Source organism: Lepidochelys kempii, chromosome 3 (assembly GCF_965140265.1).
Source record: "Lepidochelys kempii isolate rLepKem1 chromosome 3, rLepKem1.hap2, whole genome shotgun sequence".
Taxonomy (NCBI): Eukaryota; Metazoa; Chordata; order Testudines; family Cheloniidae; genus Lepidochelys; species Lepidochelys kempii.
Window position 1 is genome coordinate 182,725,028 of NC_133258.1, and position 18,090 is coordinate 182,743,117.

Here is an 18,090-nt window from a genome sequence, read left to right on the forward strand (position 1 = left end):
CTTCTAAAGACATTGACAAAGCTGAGCTGCACAATGCAACTTGCTGCCAAGAATGAGAATAGAAAACCATGAGGGATATTAAGGTTAAATAAAGTCATTCAGAGTCAAAATTACTAATTTCAAGAAATATGCTGAAGTTGAGCAGAGGGAAGTCATGGGATGTTCATTTGGGTGAATGCCTTTACTATTCTACCCACCTGTTTCAACTAGGATTTCAAAATGCATTAGAAACTATTTTGAATATATTACTTTCAAGATTTATTGATGAACATATCTCCTTGGTGGGGATCTCTAAAATGAATTCCTTTCTGGTAGGTTTAATTAAACTAGGCCCCCTTAATGTAACTGTTAGAAACCGCTTACTAATTGTGTAAATTATTTGGCAGAAATCAGAAGGCACAACACAAAATAAGAGGTTTCAGAGATTTAATTTTCTAAACCCACATTTTTCTCTGTCATAAATATGTGAGAAATGTATAAAGGTTTATAGACCCTTTAGAACCATTTCAAATCCAGTTCAAAATAAATATGAGAATTCTAGTGTCAAATCCAATTTGTAGGAGTGTCACAAGGCACTGAGGATTGAAAAGATTTAGGTTCAACCCATTTTTTCCATGTCTGAAGCTGAACTTATAGACAAGGTTTGGGTTCATGCACATTTGCCTAGGTTTGCTGCTTTGCTAAAAGCTGAAGCAGGCCTATTATCCACATTGTAAAATGTCAGATTTAGATGGGCAACAGAAGCAGCATCATTATTTGAAAGAGAAGAAAGAAAATTAAAATCAACATCCACACTTTTAAAGGGAGACAGCAGCATGGCCCAATGAATAAGGTAATAGAATAAGAATCAAACCTAATAAACTGACAATCTTTGACCATGGGCAAACAATTTACCCTCATTGTACCTCAGTTTCCCATCTGTAAAATGAGGATAATGCTTACATACCTTTGTAAAGAACTTCAAGTTTTTTACTAACTAAAAAGCATTATACTGACTAAAAAGCATATTTTTAAAGAGAGGTAAGTAGGGAGCTAAGGAGGGCTGCTCTCCAGCTGGATAGAGTGGTGTCTGAATTAATTTTGTTGCAGGCCATCACTTGCAAACATCAGTGGGCTGGGGGAGCATATGTGTACCATGGCTATGTGGCGGTACATGGAGAGGAAACATCTGGAGCTGTCTGAAAATAAGGTGGTCGTGGCAGTGTGCTACAACAAAGCAGTTCTCATAAAGAGGTGTGTGTGTACGTGTCCACAGGCATCTGCTGCAAAGCTATGTCAGCAGCCAGGTCTGCCATTAGAGTGGGTGTGAGTGGCGCACACTGCGGAGGTACCAGCTAACTGTATGTCTGGGAATTTATACTATACATTTCAAAATTCTATGAGGGAGAGAAGGAACACAGTTGGTTTCAACTACCTGATGGAGTTAGGGATAACAGCCCGCTAGTCTGTCCCGTTGCATGCCAGTATCACAATAGCCAGGGTAAATTATTGAATAATTTTTCTTTGTTTTCCATAAGGATCAGAGATCTCATGTAAGACTGCATCAGCCCCCCTCTAAGGTATGTCTCCACTACAAATGAAAATGTGCCTGTAGAACGGCGAGGCATACTTGTGCCAGCTTTAATCTAGCTAGTTTGGGTAACAAGAGTAGTGAAGACATGGTAGCACAGGCTGCAGAATAGGCTAGCTGCCAAGTACAAGCCCACTGGGGACGCTGGAAACATGCTTGGGTTGCTAGCCCACACTGAAACCCATGCCATCAGCTCACCATTGTGTGTACAGCTACACTAGAAGCGCTGCCGTGGTGCAGCTGCACTGACGCAGCTGTGCTGCTGTAGAGCTTCTGGTGAAAACACCCTAAGCTGATGGGAGAGAGTTCTCCCATCAGCTTAGGGGAGGGATAGCTCAGTGGTTTGAGCATTGGCCTGCTAAACCCAGGGTTGTGAGTTCAATCCCTGAGGGGGCCATTTAGGGATTTGGGGCAAAAATTGGGGATTGGTCCTGCTTTGAGCAGGGGGTTGGACTAGATGACCTCCTGAGGTCCCTTCCAATCCTGATATTCTATGATTCTATGATTAATTACTCCACCTCCCATGAGAGGCAGTAGCTATGTCAGCCAATACGCTGGATCTCCCAGGATCACTATGGGCATTTCAACATGCCCCATTGGAATCTTCTGGTCGAGAAAGAAAGTCCCTGCTTGGAGCTTTCTGTACAGGTCAGTGTTCCCTGAAGATGCGTGCTTCATGCACCTTCCCTGTCCACCCCATGTTGATATCAGTGAAACGATCCCAGTGATCCACAAGTGCTGGCAATATCATAGAGAAGTACCCCTTTCTATTGATGTATTCCGTCGCAAGATGGTCCGGGGCCAAAATTGGAATATGCGTTCCATCTGTTCCCCCACTGCAGTTAGGGAATCCCATTGCCGCAAAGCCAGTCATTTGCAAGAGTCACAGTCTTTCGGAGCAGGATTTGATTAATGGCCCTGCACACTTGCATGAAAGCAACCCCCATGATGGACTTCCGGACTCCAAACCGATTCACGACCAACTGGTAGCAGTCTGGAGTTGCCAGCTTCCACACGCCGATTGCCACACGCTTCTCCACCAAGAGGGCAGCTCTCATTTTGTTGTCCTTGCATAAGAACATAAGAATGGCCGTACTGGGTCAGACCAAAGCTCCATCTAGCCCAGTATCCTGTCTTCTGACAGTGGCCAATGCCAGGTGTCCCAGAGGGAATGAACAAAACAGGTAATCGTCAAGTGATCCATTCCTTGTCGCCGATTCCCAGCTTCTGGCAAACAGAGGCTAGGGACACCATCCCTGCCCATCCTGGCTACTAGCCATTGATGGACCTATCCTCGATGAATTTATCTAGTTCTTTTTTGAACCCTGTTATAGTCTTGGCCTTCACAACATCCTCTAGCAAGGAGTTCCACAGATAGACTGTGCATTGTGTGAAAAAATACTTCCTTTTGTTTGCTTTAAACCTGCTGTCTATTAATTTAATTTGATGACCGCTAATTCTTGTGTTATGAGAAGGAGTAAATAACACTTCCTTATTTCCTTTCTTCACACCAGTCATGATTTTATACACCTCAATCATATCCCCCCTTAGTTGTCTCTTTTCAAGGCTAAAAAGTCCCGTCTTATTAATCTCTCCTCATATAGCAGCCATTTCATACCCCTAATTATTTTGTTGCCCTTTTCTGAACCTTTTCCAATTCCAATATATCATTTTTGAGATGGGGCGACCACATCTGGACGCAGTATTCAAGATTTATATAGAAGCAATATGATATTTTCTGTCTTATTATCTATCCCTTTCTTAATGATTCCCAACATTCTGTTCACTTTTTTGACTGCCGCCGCACATTGAGTGGATGTTTTCAGAGAACAATCCACAGGGACTCCAAGATCTCTTTCTTGAGTAGTAACAGCTGATTTAGACCCCATCATTTTATACATATAGGTGGGATTATATTTTCCAACATGCATTATTTTGCATTTATCAACATTGAATTTAATCTGCCATTTTGTTGCCTAGTCACCAAGTTTTGAGAGATCCTTTTGTATCTCTTCGGAGTCTTCCTGGGACTTAACTATCTTGAGTAGTTTTGTATCATCTGCAAATTTTGCCACCTCACTGTTTACCTCTTTTTCCAGACCCATGAGAGGACCGTCCATCTTATTCCATGACAGCTTACTTTGCTTAAGGGCCTTTGGTGAGGGATCTTGTCAAAGATTTTCTGAAAATCTAAATACACAATATCCACTGGATCCTCCTTGTCCACATGCTTATTGATCCCCTCAAAGAATTCTAGTAGATTGGTGAGGCATGATTTCCCTTTACAAAAATCATGTTGTCTCTTCCCCAACAAATTATGTTCATCTATGTGTCTGACAATTTTGTTATTTACGATAGTTTCAACCAGTTTGCTTGGTACTGAAGTCAGGCTTTCCGACCTGTACTGGTGTCACCTCTGGAGCCTTTTTAAAAAATTGGCATCACATTAGCTGTCCTCCAGTCATTTGGTACAGATCCTGATTTAAATGATAGGTTAGTAGTTAGTAGATACAGTTAGTAGTCCTGCAGTTTCACATTTGAATTCCTTCAGAACTCTTGGGTGAATACCATCTGGTCCTGGTGACTATTACTGTTTAGTTTATCTATTTGTTCCAAAACCTCCTCTAATGACACCTCAATCTGCATTGCAGTTCTGAGGCTAGCGCCACACATAGTTCCCGGAAATTGGCTTTGCACATCCAAAAGTTCTGTAGCCATTGCTAGTCATCCCAGACCTGCATAACGATGTGACCCCACCAATCAGTGCTTGTTTCCCGATCCCAACAGCAACTGTGGAGCCCAATTTGATCCACTCTGTACGGCTGCTCCATGAATGCCAAAAGTAATCTTGTGTTGTTTCTTTCCATCGTACACAGTAGGTGAGGCACCAAGGATTCCTCTTCAGATTTGAAGCTCATGATATACTGCATGATCAGTCACATTGTGTTCATAACACTGACCACAACGGTGTAGAGCTGTGCAGGATCCATCCTTTCAGACATAGATGGCAGGTGTACAGTAAACAGGGACTTTTGAAAAATGTCATGAAACATAGTCAGAAGCCCATAGGATAATGGGACAGAAAAAATTGCATCACGGGATGTTGAGCCTGCACCTATGATGCACTGCAATCCATTCTGCCTTCCCACAACTCCTAGGTGCAGAAGGCTGTGAGATGCACAGTGGAATAGCTACCCACAGTGCACTGCTCTTACTGTCGATGCTAGAGAACCAACTGTGGATGCATTCTGCCAACAGAAGGAGCACTGTGTGAACATACACAAGTGATGTAATTATAGCAGTTTATGATCATCGGTATAATTTGCATCAACTTAACCCTGTAGTGTAGCTGTAGCCCTAGTGTAGACAAGGACTTTCATTGTTATCTGCACTAGCTAGATTAAAGATAGCATGAGCATGCCTACCTGTTCAACAATCACACCTTCATTTGCTATGTAGACATGCCCCAAAACAGCAATCAAATTAAATGGCTTTGCTGAAACTCCTGCTTTTATTGGGGATGTGTTCAGTCAATCATGGATCCAGGAGAAAAAACATGTTTTCACCTTGAATGGTCCCATAGAATATGTGCTAACTACTTACCCTTAGCTATCTGTTTGATCTTTTATTTAGCTGTGACACTCTGACTACCTTTCCCATACATAAGGAAGAGCTCAAAAGCTTGTCTTCTCACCAACAGTAGTTGGTCCAGAGAACCTCATCCCCTTTGTCTCTCTAATTTTTTGGCCCAGGTCACCTTTCCTGATGATAATAGTTTTGACTCAGTCCATAGCAACCTCCAGCCTGGGCAAAAAAAGAGTTTGTAACTAGCTCAGAGAAGCAAAATCCAAACAAAAAAATCTCACAGGCTCACATACAGAGACTGGAACCTACCCAAGGCCAGTTTCATGGGAATTCAAGGTTTAAAGTGGGTGTTTTACAAGTATCTAGCTATATGCCCCTTCCACTCTGATGGTTTTAGATAGTCCCTTTCCAGCTATGGATACATGAATGGGCTTCCCATTGAAGTCAAAGGAAGTAGCACACATGCTATTGGAGGCAGTATTTTCCCCAAAGTTTGTAAGAGGCTTTTAGCAAAGCTGTTCAATGGCTCTTGAAAATAAATTGCCTAAAAATCCTGAACATTTCATTTAGTTTTTCAAAATTATATCTTTCTCTATTTTTGCTACAACAAATGAACATGAATAATTCAGCAAAACAGGAATAAATGTCAAGCAAAAAGTGATAAATGCAAACATCCTTGCATACCATAATGCAGCTTTCCGCTATTCCTGACTAACAAACAGCATCGAAGATAGACATTGGGACTAAGAGACATTGGGAGTCAGTACTCCATCCCCATCCAATTAAAATTGCGCAATACTCCACATATTAGTGTTGTTAATAAATTTCCAGATAATAATTTCCTTAGACTAGTGGTTCTCAACTATTTCAGGTTGCCAATCCCCTATTCAAAGTTAAAAATGTGCACAACCCCTTTACATTTACTGTAAAAGTAAGAGTAAAAATGTATCCATGATAACAATGAGAAGCCTGCATAATTTATTTGTGTGGTGTTTTGAAGGTTAACAGAGCATATTTGACCTTGAAGGGCAAGGGTGTACAAAGACAGGGGGATTAACATTTTCTTTGCTTTAGTTTGTAATAAAATTTTCACAACCACCTACCCTGATTGCCTTTTGTGCCACTGGGTACTGCAACCCACTGGTTGAGATACACTGCCTTAGCTCTCGTTCATCAGAATAGCCAAGATTGTGACCAGATTCGTTCATCAGAATAGCCAAGATTGTGACCAGATTCATCTGTTAGCAATGGAGGTTCAGATCCATCAGTTTTTACTCAGGCAAAATTCCCACTGACATCAGTAGGAGTGTTGCCTAAGTAAGACCAAAGGCCTGATCCTGTAACCATGGAAGTCAGTTGGAGGTTTGGCATTGATTTTGATTGGAGCAGGAAGTCAGTGGAATTACATCAGGGATAAATTTAGCTGGTTGACTTGCTTCTGAGAATCTGAACCTCAGTACAAATCTAGTCAAGAGGAGGGATGAATTTAAAATGCAGCTAGGAGTGTTTGATTTACAAATTATTTTTAATGTATATTTTAAATTGTCTTTCTTTTATGAATGTTGACCCTTTAATAAAAATTATGTTGCCATTAAAAGAGGGGAAATAATGGTGGTTGCAAAGAACAGACTTTGATGGGAGGTGGTAGATATGTTTAATGATGCCATTTTGTTTTTTCTCTCAGAGTTCGGTGAGGTGGTGCTTGTTTCTGTGAACATTTGTGCACTTTACGTGATAATGCAGGGTGATTCCTTCTCCTTATACTTCTTTTTCATGTAAATATATACTTGCTTCATAACCAAAGTAACTTCAATGCAATTATTCCTTTTGCCTTGAATACATGCTTAATTCTTGGCTGTCCTGAATATAGTCTGACCGCATTGCAAATATATGCTTGGCAGTTGGTCCCTAGAAGTATGTGTGCAATTCATACAGAGAATTTAATTTCTTGTAATGTGGCATCCCATTGTAACTATCTTTCGAGAGTATGAGAGAAAGAATGTAGGGAAACCCAATCAAAAATGTAAGCTCTTGTTTTCAAAAATGTCCTTCTACTTTGGTATTCGACAGTATATATTATTGCATGAAATAATGATTTGTTGCAAGGCACGGTTCCATAGTTTATTTGCTTAACTTCTGGAGTATTTTAATGAAAATGCAATTTGATTTTTGACAGGGCAGGGTTGTACTTCTAAAGGGAAAGTGGGAGATTTATAGATAATGATCCCCTGAAGAGTTATTAGAGACAATTGCTTTGATAATTACTACATTATGTGTATGCTACTGGTTTTATGTGACATTGAAATTAGTCACGAGTCTATATTACTATTGTCTCAATAACTAGAAACATAAAGAATGAGAAAAAGTACAGCAACTTCACATCAGAAACAGCTGAAATGGTGCCTTAAAAGAGACCTTAGTTGTTTTAGGAAGTTACATACTATCCTAAATAAGAACATTTTGCTCACTGTTTAACTGTTGCTGTGCAACAAATATTTGTTTAATTTATGTCTGTGTTTCTTGCACTCCATCTTGGTGTTAGCTTTTTTCATCTACACCAACCAGTGTTCTACTTGTTCTTCTTTTGTAAATCTAATGCTGCTGCTGCTGAAGCAAAATAAATACTGCTTTTATCTTGTCTATACCCAGCTCTTTTCCAAAAATTTGCATCAACAATTGGTTTTACTTCTGTAAGATAAGATGAAAGTTGAAACAGATGGGATGGAGGACAAAAGGAAAGTGTGCCTGATTTATTTTAAAACGTTCTGCCATGAATTATTGTTATGTATTCTCTTATTGTTTCCTTGTGCTCCACCTGTCTGTCTTCTGTATCTGTGTTGTTCTTGAATTTTACTTAGATTGTAAGCTCTTGGGAGCAGGGACTCTCTTATTGTTCTCTAAGCACAGTGGTGTCCTGATCTATGATTGGGCCCCTGGATGCTACAGCAATACGAATAATAATACATAATAGTATTATTTGTAATGTGATTGCTCCTAGAAACCCAGTCAGGGTAGGATCCTCACTGTGTTACACACTGTACAATTATATAGTAAGAAAGTGTCCAAAGGAGCTTACAGTGTAATTTGAAATAACACACGAGTGTGACAAACATAAATGAGGAGAGGGGGAAGAGAGGACCAGGGTAACTCCACTAAGACTTTACAGGTTGCATAGGTTAGCTATTGTACAACTTGAAGGCTTCTGAGGGTTCCAAATCATCACATAGAACACAAGCAGTTTAATTAACAGGCTTTACATATCATTGTTCTTAGTAGTAGGTAAAAACCCATGCTGTTACACAGCGTAATTCATAAACTCATGTGTGCAAAAAGCCAAAAATGGTTGGGAACTTAAAAATTGGACGGTAACAGACCATCTTAGTGACGATTGACCCTAGTGGTATTTTGAAGAAAAAATTCTCTCGGCCATTCTTGTAGCGATTTTGGTTGCTTCACATTAACTCAACAGACATTCTAGGCTTCAGACTGTTGCTTGGGGTTATTGTGTGTGCTGGTTGTTCTGTTGTGTGTTGTGAGTGTGCTGGGAGAATTGCTTGGATTTGTGCAGGTTGCAAATGAGTGGTGTGTGCTGTTATGATTGGCTCTGTGTGTTTGGAGTTATTGTGTATACCTTTGTGTTGTGTGGGTGGTTGCATTGATTTGTGTCTGAGGGGGAAAATTGTGCTGAGAGATGTGTGTTGATTTTTGTGGGTGGCAGTTGGGAGCACGGGTGTGGGCCTGTAATCCACTGTCTTTACAGTCGCCCTCATACTAACAATGCAAATTGGCTGTAGAAGAAGGAGAGTGATTGGTTGAGTTAACTCTGATATCACAAGGGTCTAGAAACCTTGGCATGGCATAGATATATGCCTTACTGTAGCAGTGTAATTTGTAAAGTCAAAATGGCTGAGAATTTAAAAATGGAATGCTAACAGACCACAAAACCCAGTGATGATTGAACCTGTTGACATTCTGAACAATAAGAGTGATCAGCCATACTTGCAGCTGCAGCCATTCCTTCACACTGACTCAACAGACATTCTAGGCTTCACAGTGACACAAAGAGTGACAGTGTTGCCCTCTTATTATATAGATCTTTTACAACAGCTGCCTGCAATTAGTACCATTTCAAGCCTTCTAGATCTGCTAAGCTGGTCTTCTGATTCTTCATATGCTGAATGTAAAGTTGGATGAATGTGAGCATATGACAACTAGTGGTTTCTAATAAACTTCACAACTACTCCCCAGGTCACCAGAAATGACATTGAGCCCATTGACGTTACCTGTGGATGTACCCAGTGATCAGTTTGAGAAATTCCTAGAAAGGGGGAAGTTATGTAAAGATTTTGAAACCACTGCCCAATGAAATAGCATGTTGTAATGTTTTTAGCACATGGTAATATAAACAGAGGTGAAAATGGGCTGGTACAGCAGACCGGTAAGAAGTGGCTGCCCGGTACAGGCCCGTACACAGCCGCTTTAACATCATTGCCCCTTTTGCCGCCCCCCCCCCCCCGGGCTTCTGAGAGGGGGGCAAAAGGGGCAGCTGCCCCAGGGCCTGGTGATTTAAAAGGCCCTGGGGCTCCTGGCCACCGCTGCTGCTAGTGCAGCAGCGGCTGGAGCCCATAGCCCTTTAAATCTCCACTGGAGCAGCGCTGAAGGGCTGGCTAGGGGAGGCTGACCCCCAGCCCCACCCCTTCTGCCCGAGGCTCCATCCCTTCTGGGGGCCCAGAGCTGGGCCCTCATACCGGTAAGACTTTTAAGTTACTTTCACCCCTGAATACAAACTACAGAAAGATATATAGAAGAGGAGGAGTGCATGGGCGGCATGTATAATAGGCCAGAGAAGGCTCTGCCTTAAGCACCCAACCTGAAGTCCAGTGAAGTCAACAGAAAGATTCCCGGTTACTTGGATCAGTCCCTTAGCATACTTCTAAGCCACAATAATAAATTATGTGAAAGCAGCTATGTGATGGTGAATATCTATTTATAATAGTACTTAACGCAGGAATTTATTTTTAAAAAGTTCCCTATTTTATAGCCTACTATGTGTGAGAGAGGAATTAAATATTTAGCCATCGTCCTGTTCTGCAGGTAAACTTACACTTTTGGTAAATTATTTTTTTTAATTAGTGTCTGGGTTAGCAGAGAACAACACAGGGAGTTCAAATGTTTATCTGTGAAGCTAAGCAGTGCTATGTTGAAGAATACACGTCTTGGGCTCTGACAGATTGTTATTTGAACCATCTAAATTTTGACCATTTTTAATTAGCTTTTGAACTTTTTTTAAATTCTGCTTTGTTCCAAAAGCATTTCTCTTGGCTCTGCTCTGTGATTAACCAGGTGAAGTGTACATTAAATCTCAATTAGGGTTGTTTCACTCATCAAGTTGAAATCCTTGATAGCATTCAATTCCCCTTGTCTTTTGTTTTCAAGGGAATAATGCAAGTGCTATTGATATGAGAGGCAGTGAAGCATTATACATCTGAAGACAGTTGATACCATGAAGCACCATCTTATATAGGACTTTGAATATAATGAAATACACCATGACATACCTGTATCTGTGGATAAGATACACCAGCAAGTTAGTGGCATAAAGATCCAGATCCTGGCTGAGGCTGAATGTTAAGATAATTTGCTCAGCAATCATTTTTAGTCCTTTATTCCTCACTTATGATTAATGCAGAGACACCTTCTTTGGAAAACCTAGCATAGCCTTGGAAATTGCATAGTTGTCAATCTACCAAACAAGGCAGATCATGCAATTAATAGAAAACTGCCCAGTTCTGCTTTTTGTTGACCCTGTAGTGACTGCAAAATATGAGTGCTCTGAGAGAGGGAAGAGCCATCTGCCGCAGCAGCATTAGTTAGCTAACAAACCACTATTCTCCACTAGTCTTTTGCATGTACATTTCTTTGGACTAATACTTAATGCCACTTCATGGGAATGCCAACTGAGCTTCTAAGCAGCGCTACATTTTAGTTGCCTCAATCCAGAAAGCTAAGGTAATTAGGTGCAAGCTACAGAGTTCGGATTTTACAGAGTTTAACTTCCAGAACAGAGTCACATCCAAACTGCCCCAAAGTTCAAGTATGGTGTTCCATTTCAGATTTGTCTTTAGAGATGAGCCCGAGCTGTAAAGTTTGAATCCCCACTTGAATTTCCCCTAAGTTCAACCGTGTTCTGGTGGACCCTTTCCAAGTAGGGTTTTCAAATGGCAGGGATGTTGCTCAATGAGATGGACCACAGCTGTCGTGTGATAACGATATCCCATCAGCATGATAATAATGTCACAGGGCCACATCTTCCTGGCCATTCTCACCCGCTGAACCCAGTGTGACTCTACACATTAATGAAGTGAGCAGTGTTCGCCCATTGTATAACACACAAAATGTCATCCTGAGCTGCAAAATGAATTAAGGGTTTTGTCAGAAAGTAACTTCGAGGGGGATACACGCAGAATGTACCTTCAGGTATCTAGATTCCTTGTCCACGTATCTATTGGAGAACTTCTGTGGAGAATTCATATGTCTCAAACCATGCTTAGAGTGTATTTGTCATTGCTGGTTTAATTAGATAGGAAAGAAGGCTGCCTTTCCATTTTCATTAAGAAGAATACCATGGTTCATTAGTATTCAGCTATCAAAGCCCAGTGGATTTCAGAGGATAAAAATCTTTGGTGTCATATGAAGTCACAACAGGAAGTGCCAGGGCTGGAACAGCATCTTTGTATTTCAGCATCATACTGACACTGGAACCAAAATACATGGTGTGTGTCACAGAGAGAATAATTAAATGCTGGTTTCAAACAAATAAACAAATAGATGGAAGGACACTGAATTGTTTACATGTGTCCTGCCTTCTGTTCTTGGAACTCAAGCTTTTGCTGAGAGACCTTGAAAGAGCAAGGACTATATTCCTTATAATCTATCTGCTCAATGAGCTAAATTATTCATTTTAAATGAAAATATTTATAACCATATGTCAGAAAAGAAGCCTGATTTCTGGGCAACTATGCCTAATAAAAACCCCGTGGTGTGAAACCTTGTGGCTCAGTCTGCTAAATAATTATCTGGTTTAATACTGTGCCTCCCATATGTGTATTTTTAGGCCTCCTATCAATACATATTTTATAAAATGCCACAGACGTTCGAAGGAGGAAGTGTTCTGTTGCAAATGAAACTAGTTTCAGTTTCCCTGGAAAATGACGTGATTTATGGGGTTTCATATCAGATGCAAAAACAAGGATGTTGTATAAACATTGTAGGATGTAATCACGAGGGGTGGGGAACAAACAAAAATCCTGCTCTGTTGTGAATAATTTGTGATCCTTCAAAGCAAGCTGACTTTTAGCAGACTGCTTAGCGATCATGAGACTTAATAGATATATGTTCTTGTATCAATGTATAAAGCCATTTCTTACAATTATTAACAATAAGGTCAGATTGGTAGTAAGTGAAAAGGAGACAAATTATCTCTATTGATACTTATGCCTCATGTTTAATCAAGAATATTTTGCAAGTGCTTGGTGTAATTGAAAGTGCTTTCCTGAGAAATCTGCCCTCTCCAAGCTAGCATTTGTAAATTATAATCATGTCTTTGAAGCGTCACTCCATAATTTTCAGAACTTTTGATTTATAGAAAGATGCAGTGGTTGCATTTGCTTTAGATTTTCTATTTACGTAAGAGATGCTAAACACTCAGTCTTTTGCTAGTGTTAAATTGAGGCAGAGGATAACAGGCTTTCTGAAGTACAAATTGACATATACAGCTGAGGTTTAGCTATTAACATAATCTTATAATGATAGATTTAACTTCCAGAACAGAGTCACTTGAAAGACTTGAATCCGACGAAGTGAGTATTCACTCACGAAAGCTTATGCTCCGATATGTCTGTTAGTCTGTAAGGTGCCACAGGACTCTTTGCCGTTGAAACACCTAATCTACAAAGCATTCACTATACCCCATAAAGCTTAAGAAATCCTGTGTCATGGAAAAAAAATGTCATTAGGTGTGGTAGAGTGGTGCAGCAGGTTCTATTCAATATGCCGACGTGAGCAACAGGTCTGAATCCCCATTGCTGCCTCTTAGAAGCAAAGTATTAATTCATCTCCATTTAAATATGTATAAAACTCACCAGCCACTGCTGTATTAATTGTTTGTTAGTGCCCATCTTTTATTTCAGGTAATTTTCATGGAATACATAAAGACAACATACAGTAGCTAATCAAGTGAAGGGGGCTCTAAGGGGAATAGATCTGCCTTTTGCCTTCCTTTTAGCTGCTTTAATTTGAAAGGCTAAGCAATTGTAAGATGTTAGATATATAGCTAAAACCACTGCAGCTATCATTTTCCTGCTGTAATGTACCCACTTCCATAGCCACAAAAAAGGCCTGGCACTGTGTGAAAGGCGTTCATTCTTTGTTTTACGAGAAATAAAGGCCATCTGGATGTGGCAATAGCAGTGTATGTATGTCATTGCTCTCACTGGAGTCAAGGGTTTCATGATTTTCATGTTGTAGCTTTAAATAGCTAGGACTTTGAACACTTTGGGATTGGGGGGTGGAGGGGGGGTAAGGAGAAGGGTAGGGAGACATGACGGTAAAGTGTTGAGAGCAATAGTGTTAAAACCCAGGCTGTGTTGCAGCTGGTAGAGAGATCAGGAGTTAAGTGACAACATTGTGGCACCACAGAGGATCAGACCAGGAGATTCTTAAGGCCAAATCCTATTCCTCCATCATAGCAGTGGAGGCCTTGACCCAGCAGAACTGGTGCAATTCCACTGTGGGAAAGGTTGGGGAGTGGATCAGGATAATGGGATTCTGCATCTCCTGTGGACTGCAGAACTCTGCCTTACAGAGATCATTCCACCCCAGAGCCCACACCCCCAGCCGGAGCCCCCCCACACACACACTCCAACCCCCTGTCCCAGCCCAGAGTCTCCTCCTGAACCTCAAATCCCTCATCACCAGCCTCCCCTAGAGCCCAGACCCCCAGCCAGAGCCCCCGTCCCCCCGCACCCTAACCCCCTGTGTCAGCCCAGAGTCCCCTCCTGCACCCAAACTCCTTCCCAGAGCCCATACCTTTCACCCCCCAGTCCACAATCCCCAGACTGGATCCTGCACCCCAAACCCCTTATCACTGCCACCCCCCGAGCCCACACCCCCAACCGTAGCCCTCACCCCTCCCCAGCATCCCAAAACTCAGCCCCAGCCTGGAGGCCCCTCCTGCACTCTGAACCCCTCATCTCCAGCCCCACCCCAGAGCCCACACCCCCAGCCGGAGCTCTTACCCCCCCACACACACTCCAACCCCCTGTCCCAGCCTGGTGAAAGTGAGTGAGGGTGGGTGAGAGCGAGCGATGGAGGGAGGGAGGATGGAGCAAGTGGGGGGCAGGGCCTCAGAGAAAGGCTGGGGCAGGGGGCATGGAAGGGGTGTTCAGTTTTGTAGTATTAGAAAGTTGGCAACCCTGACCAGTCTGTTCAAACATTGATTTACTTTGATTAGCATAGAAATTTCACTCAGCATATTCTAAAGGTGCTAATTAATTTGATTTCACAATATACTGAAACAATGCAAAATGGCTGCCATAGTAAGAAAGCCCTGGTTTATATGTTTATAGCCATTTTCTGGGGTACTCCTTGGCACAGTATCAAAAAGCCTGGGGATGATTTGCATGGTTAATTATTTTGTACTCATTCCATTAATTCAAACATTGCTGCAGAAGAAGGTTTGAAAGCCACACGGAGGGAAGTCACAGCATTTTTATTGCATACAAGCCCACTTCTAAGGCATTCTGTAAATGTGTGGATGTTGTTAGGTAGATAGGTCACAAATAAAGGGAAGTGAATGTTAAAGAACTGCCAAACTGTGTAGCTAATAAAGCTATACTGAGAAGTTTTGTCATCTTGGTAAGCAAATGCAGTGGATAGTGGGATCCCCTGTGAACTCATTTTATCTAGGACACTCTGTACCATTGATGGATCATTTGCAGAAAAAAACCTTTGTAACTGTAACACTGTGCACTCACAGGACCCAGGCTTGCTGATGAAGCAGTTTTGAAAACCAATGAATAAAACTGTGTATTAAAAGAGACAGTACATTAAGGAGAATATTTGGGGCCAATTTTTGTGTGTAACTTGTGTTCCCCTCCACAATCAAATTCTGTCACCCTTAATCTTGTTGTGGAGTATGCAAAACTTTGGTTTTTGGCCAGTGAGTATACAAGCTGGTCACTTGGCACATGCATTTTAAAAGGTGGCTTTTATTTCCCTACCTCTGAGCCATTTTATTGTAATCCTTCCATTATGTGTTTTTTTTTTTAATATTTCATAGATTGCTTTACAAATGGATCCAGATCTGGACCTGAGCTTCCCAAAGTTCAGGACTGTTCAGCTCTGGGTTTTGATTTGGGCGCACTAGTCCCCACTTTATATCATAGGCATTGTAAATTGTAATTTATTTTCCATAGACTGAACTTAATTGTATTTCTGACACAGGCGTCCTGGGCTTACTAAAAGTCTCATGCTCCTCTTGGGCTTTTTGCAGCTCCCTGCACCATGTACAGGACAGTGGCCACACGGGCAGTCCCCTGGGCCTTCCTCTTGCTCCAGAGTCCTCTCTCAAGCAGTGAGAGTTCCACACCTGCTCTCTCTGCCCTCTTCCTGACTGATTTACTCAGTCTTCTTTTCTTTAGGGCATAAATGGGATTCAACCAACCAGTCACAGGTGCAGTGGCCTCTTACCTCTTAAAGGATCAGTGCCATCCTGTGACAACATCCATAATCAATTCAGACATTTTAACTGATTCTGCTCCTTAGACCTTTGAGAATGCTGAAACTTTGGGTTTGCAGACCACCCCATTACAGTGAATAGTGGAAAAACTTTTTCATGTTTCAACTTTTTATATTTTGCCTTCAAATTTAATGTGATCTGAAATAAATATAATATTTTTTCAATAATAAAAATGCAGGTCTGATTTGAGTAAGTTAGTGTTCACAATAATACAGAAAAAATTAATGGATTACTTTCAGAATTTACTTATATAATGTCATACAGAGGCAAAAATTGGTAAGTATCCAACTGAAAGCATAGATCTGAGCAGTTTTATAGAACAGCGTTAGGTAGTGCAACAAAAGAAATTGAATATTTTTTCAATCCCCACTTATCTGAAGCCTGTCACTATAACTTAAGTAATTTACAAATCTATTAGAACACCCAGAGATTGTGCACCCAGTGATTGGATCCAACATACATGAACTCAGCTGTATACGGGAGAGCTAAATTGCAACTCAAACACATTCTCACAAACTATTGCTATAGCAACAAAGTAAGAATTTCCAAGGTCTGTCTCCCTTGTGTTCACACCTGCAGTTTTCTTTAGTGTGAAACAAAATGCCTTCCCAAGTTGGCAATATAATGTAATGATTAGGGGGTTGGTGTGGTTTTTGTTTTGTTTTGTTGTGTTTTACTAATTAAAATTCAAAAGTTGAAAGGCATAGTGGAACATTAGTTGAAATCATTTGCTGTCATAGTGTTCATTTGTCATATAATCCAATATTGCACAGCTCCTTCCACATAATTAATCTTTGCAAATTGGTCTGACCAGGAGAAGAAATTCTCTGTGGGCAGCATCATATAACTTGGGTTTGTGTTTTTTCCCTCACTCCTTAGTAGAGCTTAGATGTTACAGCATAAGCATGCTGTAAAAATCAATCACAATAACATTTCAAATTTATTATTTCTTTAACAAATATGTACTGCACATTGTGACCTATGTTGAGTCCCTCCTTATTAGGAGCTCTTTGAATCAAAGTTCTGAGACTCCATATTGAATACATTTCAGTTTTATTGAGCATGCCTAATAATAACATTTGTTAGCATTTATATAGTGCTTTCTGGGCCCCAGGTCCTGCTTTGCACTAGTGGAAGGGAGCAGCTGAGGATTTCCAGACAGAGCAAAGGGGCATGGCAAAGTGTGCTGCGCTTTTCTGGATCCCTGGCTGGTGAAGCGGTTCCTGTGGGACCACTGCAGCACAGTAATTTCAAGCAGGCTTAATGCTGGGTGCTGTTTCAGCTCCATTGCCGACCCACAATTAGAGAGGGGAAAAGTGGCTTCAAGGGAACTTTCCCCTGTATCCTACTCTCCTTGGCTGCACTAAGTGTGAATTTGGTGCAGCTCAGATTTGGGTCCTATGTGTTCAAAACACTGTTCAGACATTAACCCTCTCCATACTTTTGTGAAGTAGGTGAATAGTATTTTTATCTCCATCTGTAAGATGGGGAAACAACAAAAGAAAGATTAAGTGAATTGTTTGAGGTCACAGAGTGAATTGAGGCAGAGCCTGAGTTAGAACTCAGAATATTCTGATGCCCAGCCCATGCAGATTCCTTCAGGATGCAGTTATCTATACTTCATGACTGTGTCACAACAGGCAATGGGGTCTCTAGAAATACTGAGGTGGACACTTTGGGGTCATTCTGTTCTTCAGTTGTTCTAAAGTCCTTATGATAGATCTGCAGGGGATCTCCCTCGAATATTACAATATCTGGACTGGATCTTGCCATTCTTGCTCAAGAAAGCAATCCCATTAAAATCAGTGAGATTAGTTGTTTGAGTAAGGGTTGGAAGATCAGTTCTCATATCAACATCTTTAAAAGCCAGGCATTGTGGTGACTGTAAGAAAGAGGTATAATTATTAAAAACAAGGACTATTATTTATGGAAACTTAATGTAATTAGGAGCTAGCATATACAGAGTGCTGTAAAGATGAACATTAGAAAGCATCCTAAAATCTTATATAAACCATGATACTTAAGTCATGCAGATGTAAGCGGGGGAATGGTCCTGCTATTGTAGAGAACTTTCCTGGCTTATACACTACTCTAGTAGAATTGGCTAGCAGAAGGATCTGAGTCCTGACTTCCACTC

The 18,090-nt window shown here is 41.1% G+C and overlaps 1 protein-coding gene across 38 annotated transcripts in view; it reads left to right on the forward strand.

The window, feature by feature from the left end:
• The window catches only part of NRXN1 (neurexin 1), a 1,248,790-nt gene that overhangs the window by 1,180,723 nt on the left and 49,977 nt on the right, over positions 1-18,090 (forward strand). For 2 of the 38 annotated variants that reach the window (XM_073339225.1, XM_073339224.1), the window contains one exon: positions 1,518-1,559. The exons of 35 other annotated variants lie outside the window; for them this stretch is intronic. In XM_073339225.1, coding sequence (XP_073195326.1) covers positions 1,518-1,559 — 42 coding nt within the window. Of the gene's footprint in view, positions 1-724; positions 833-1,517; positions 1,560-18,090 lie in introns of those variants that run through there. One more of the 38 variants, XM_073339227.1, reaches the window with a different exon arrangement.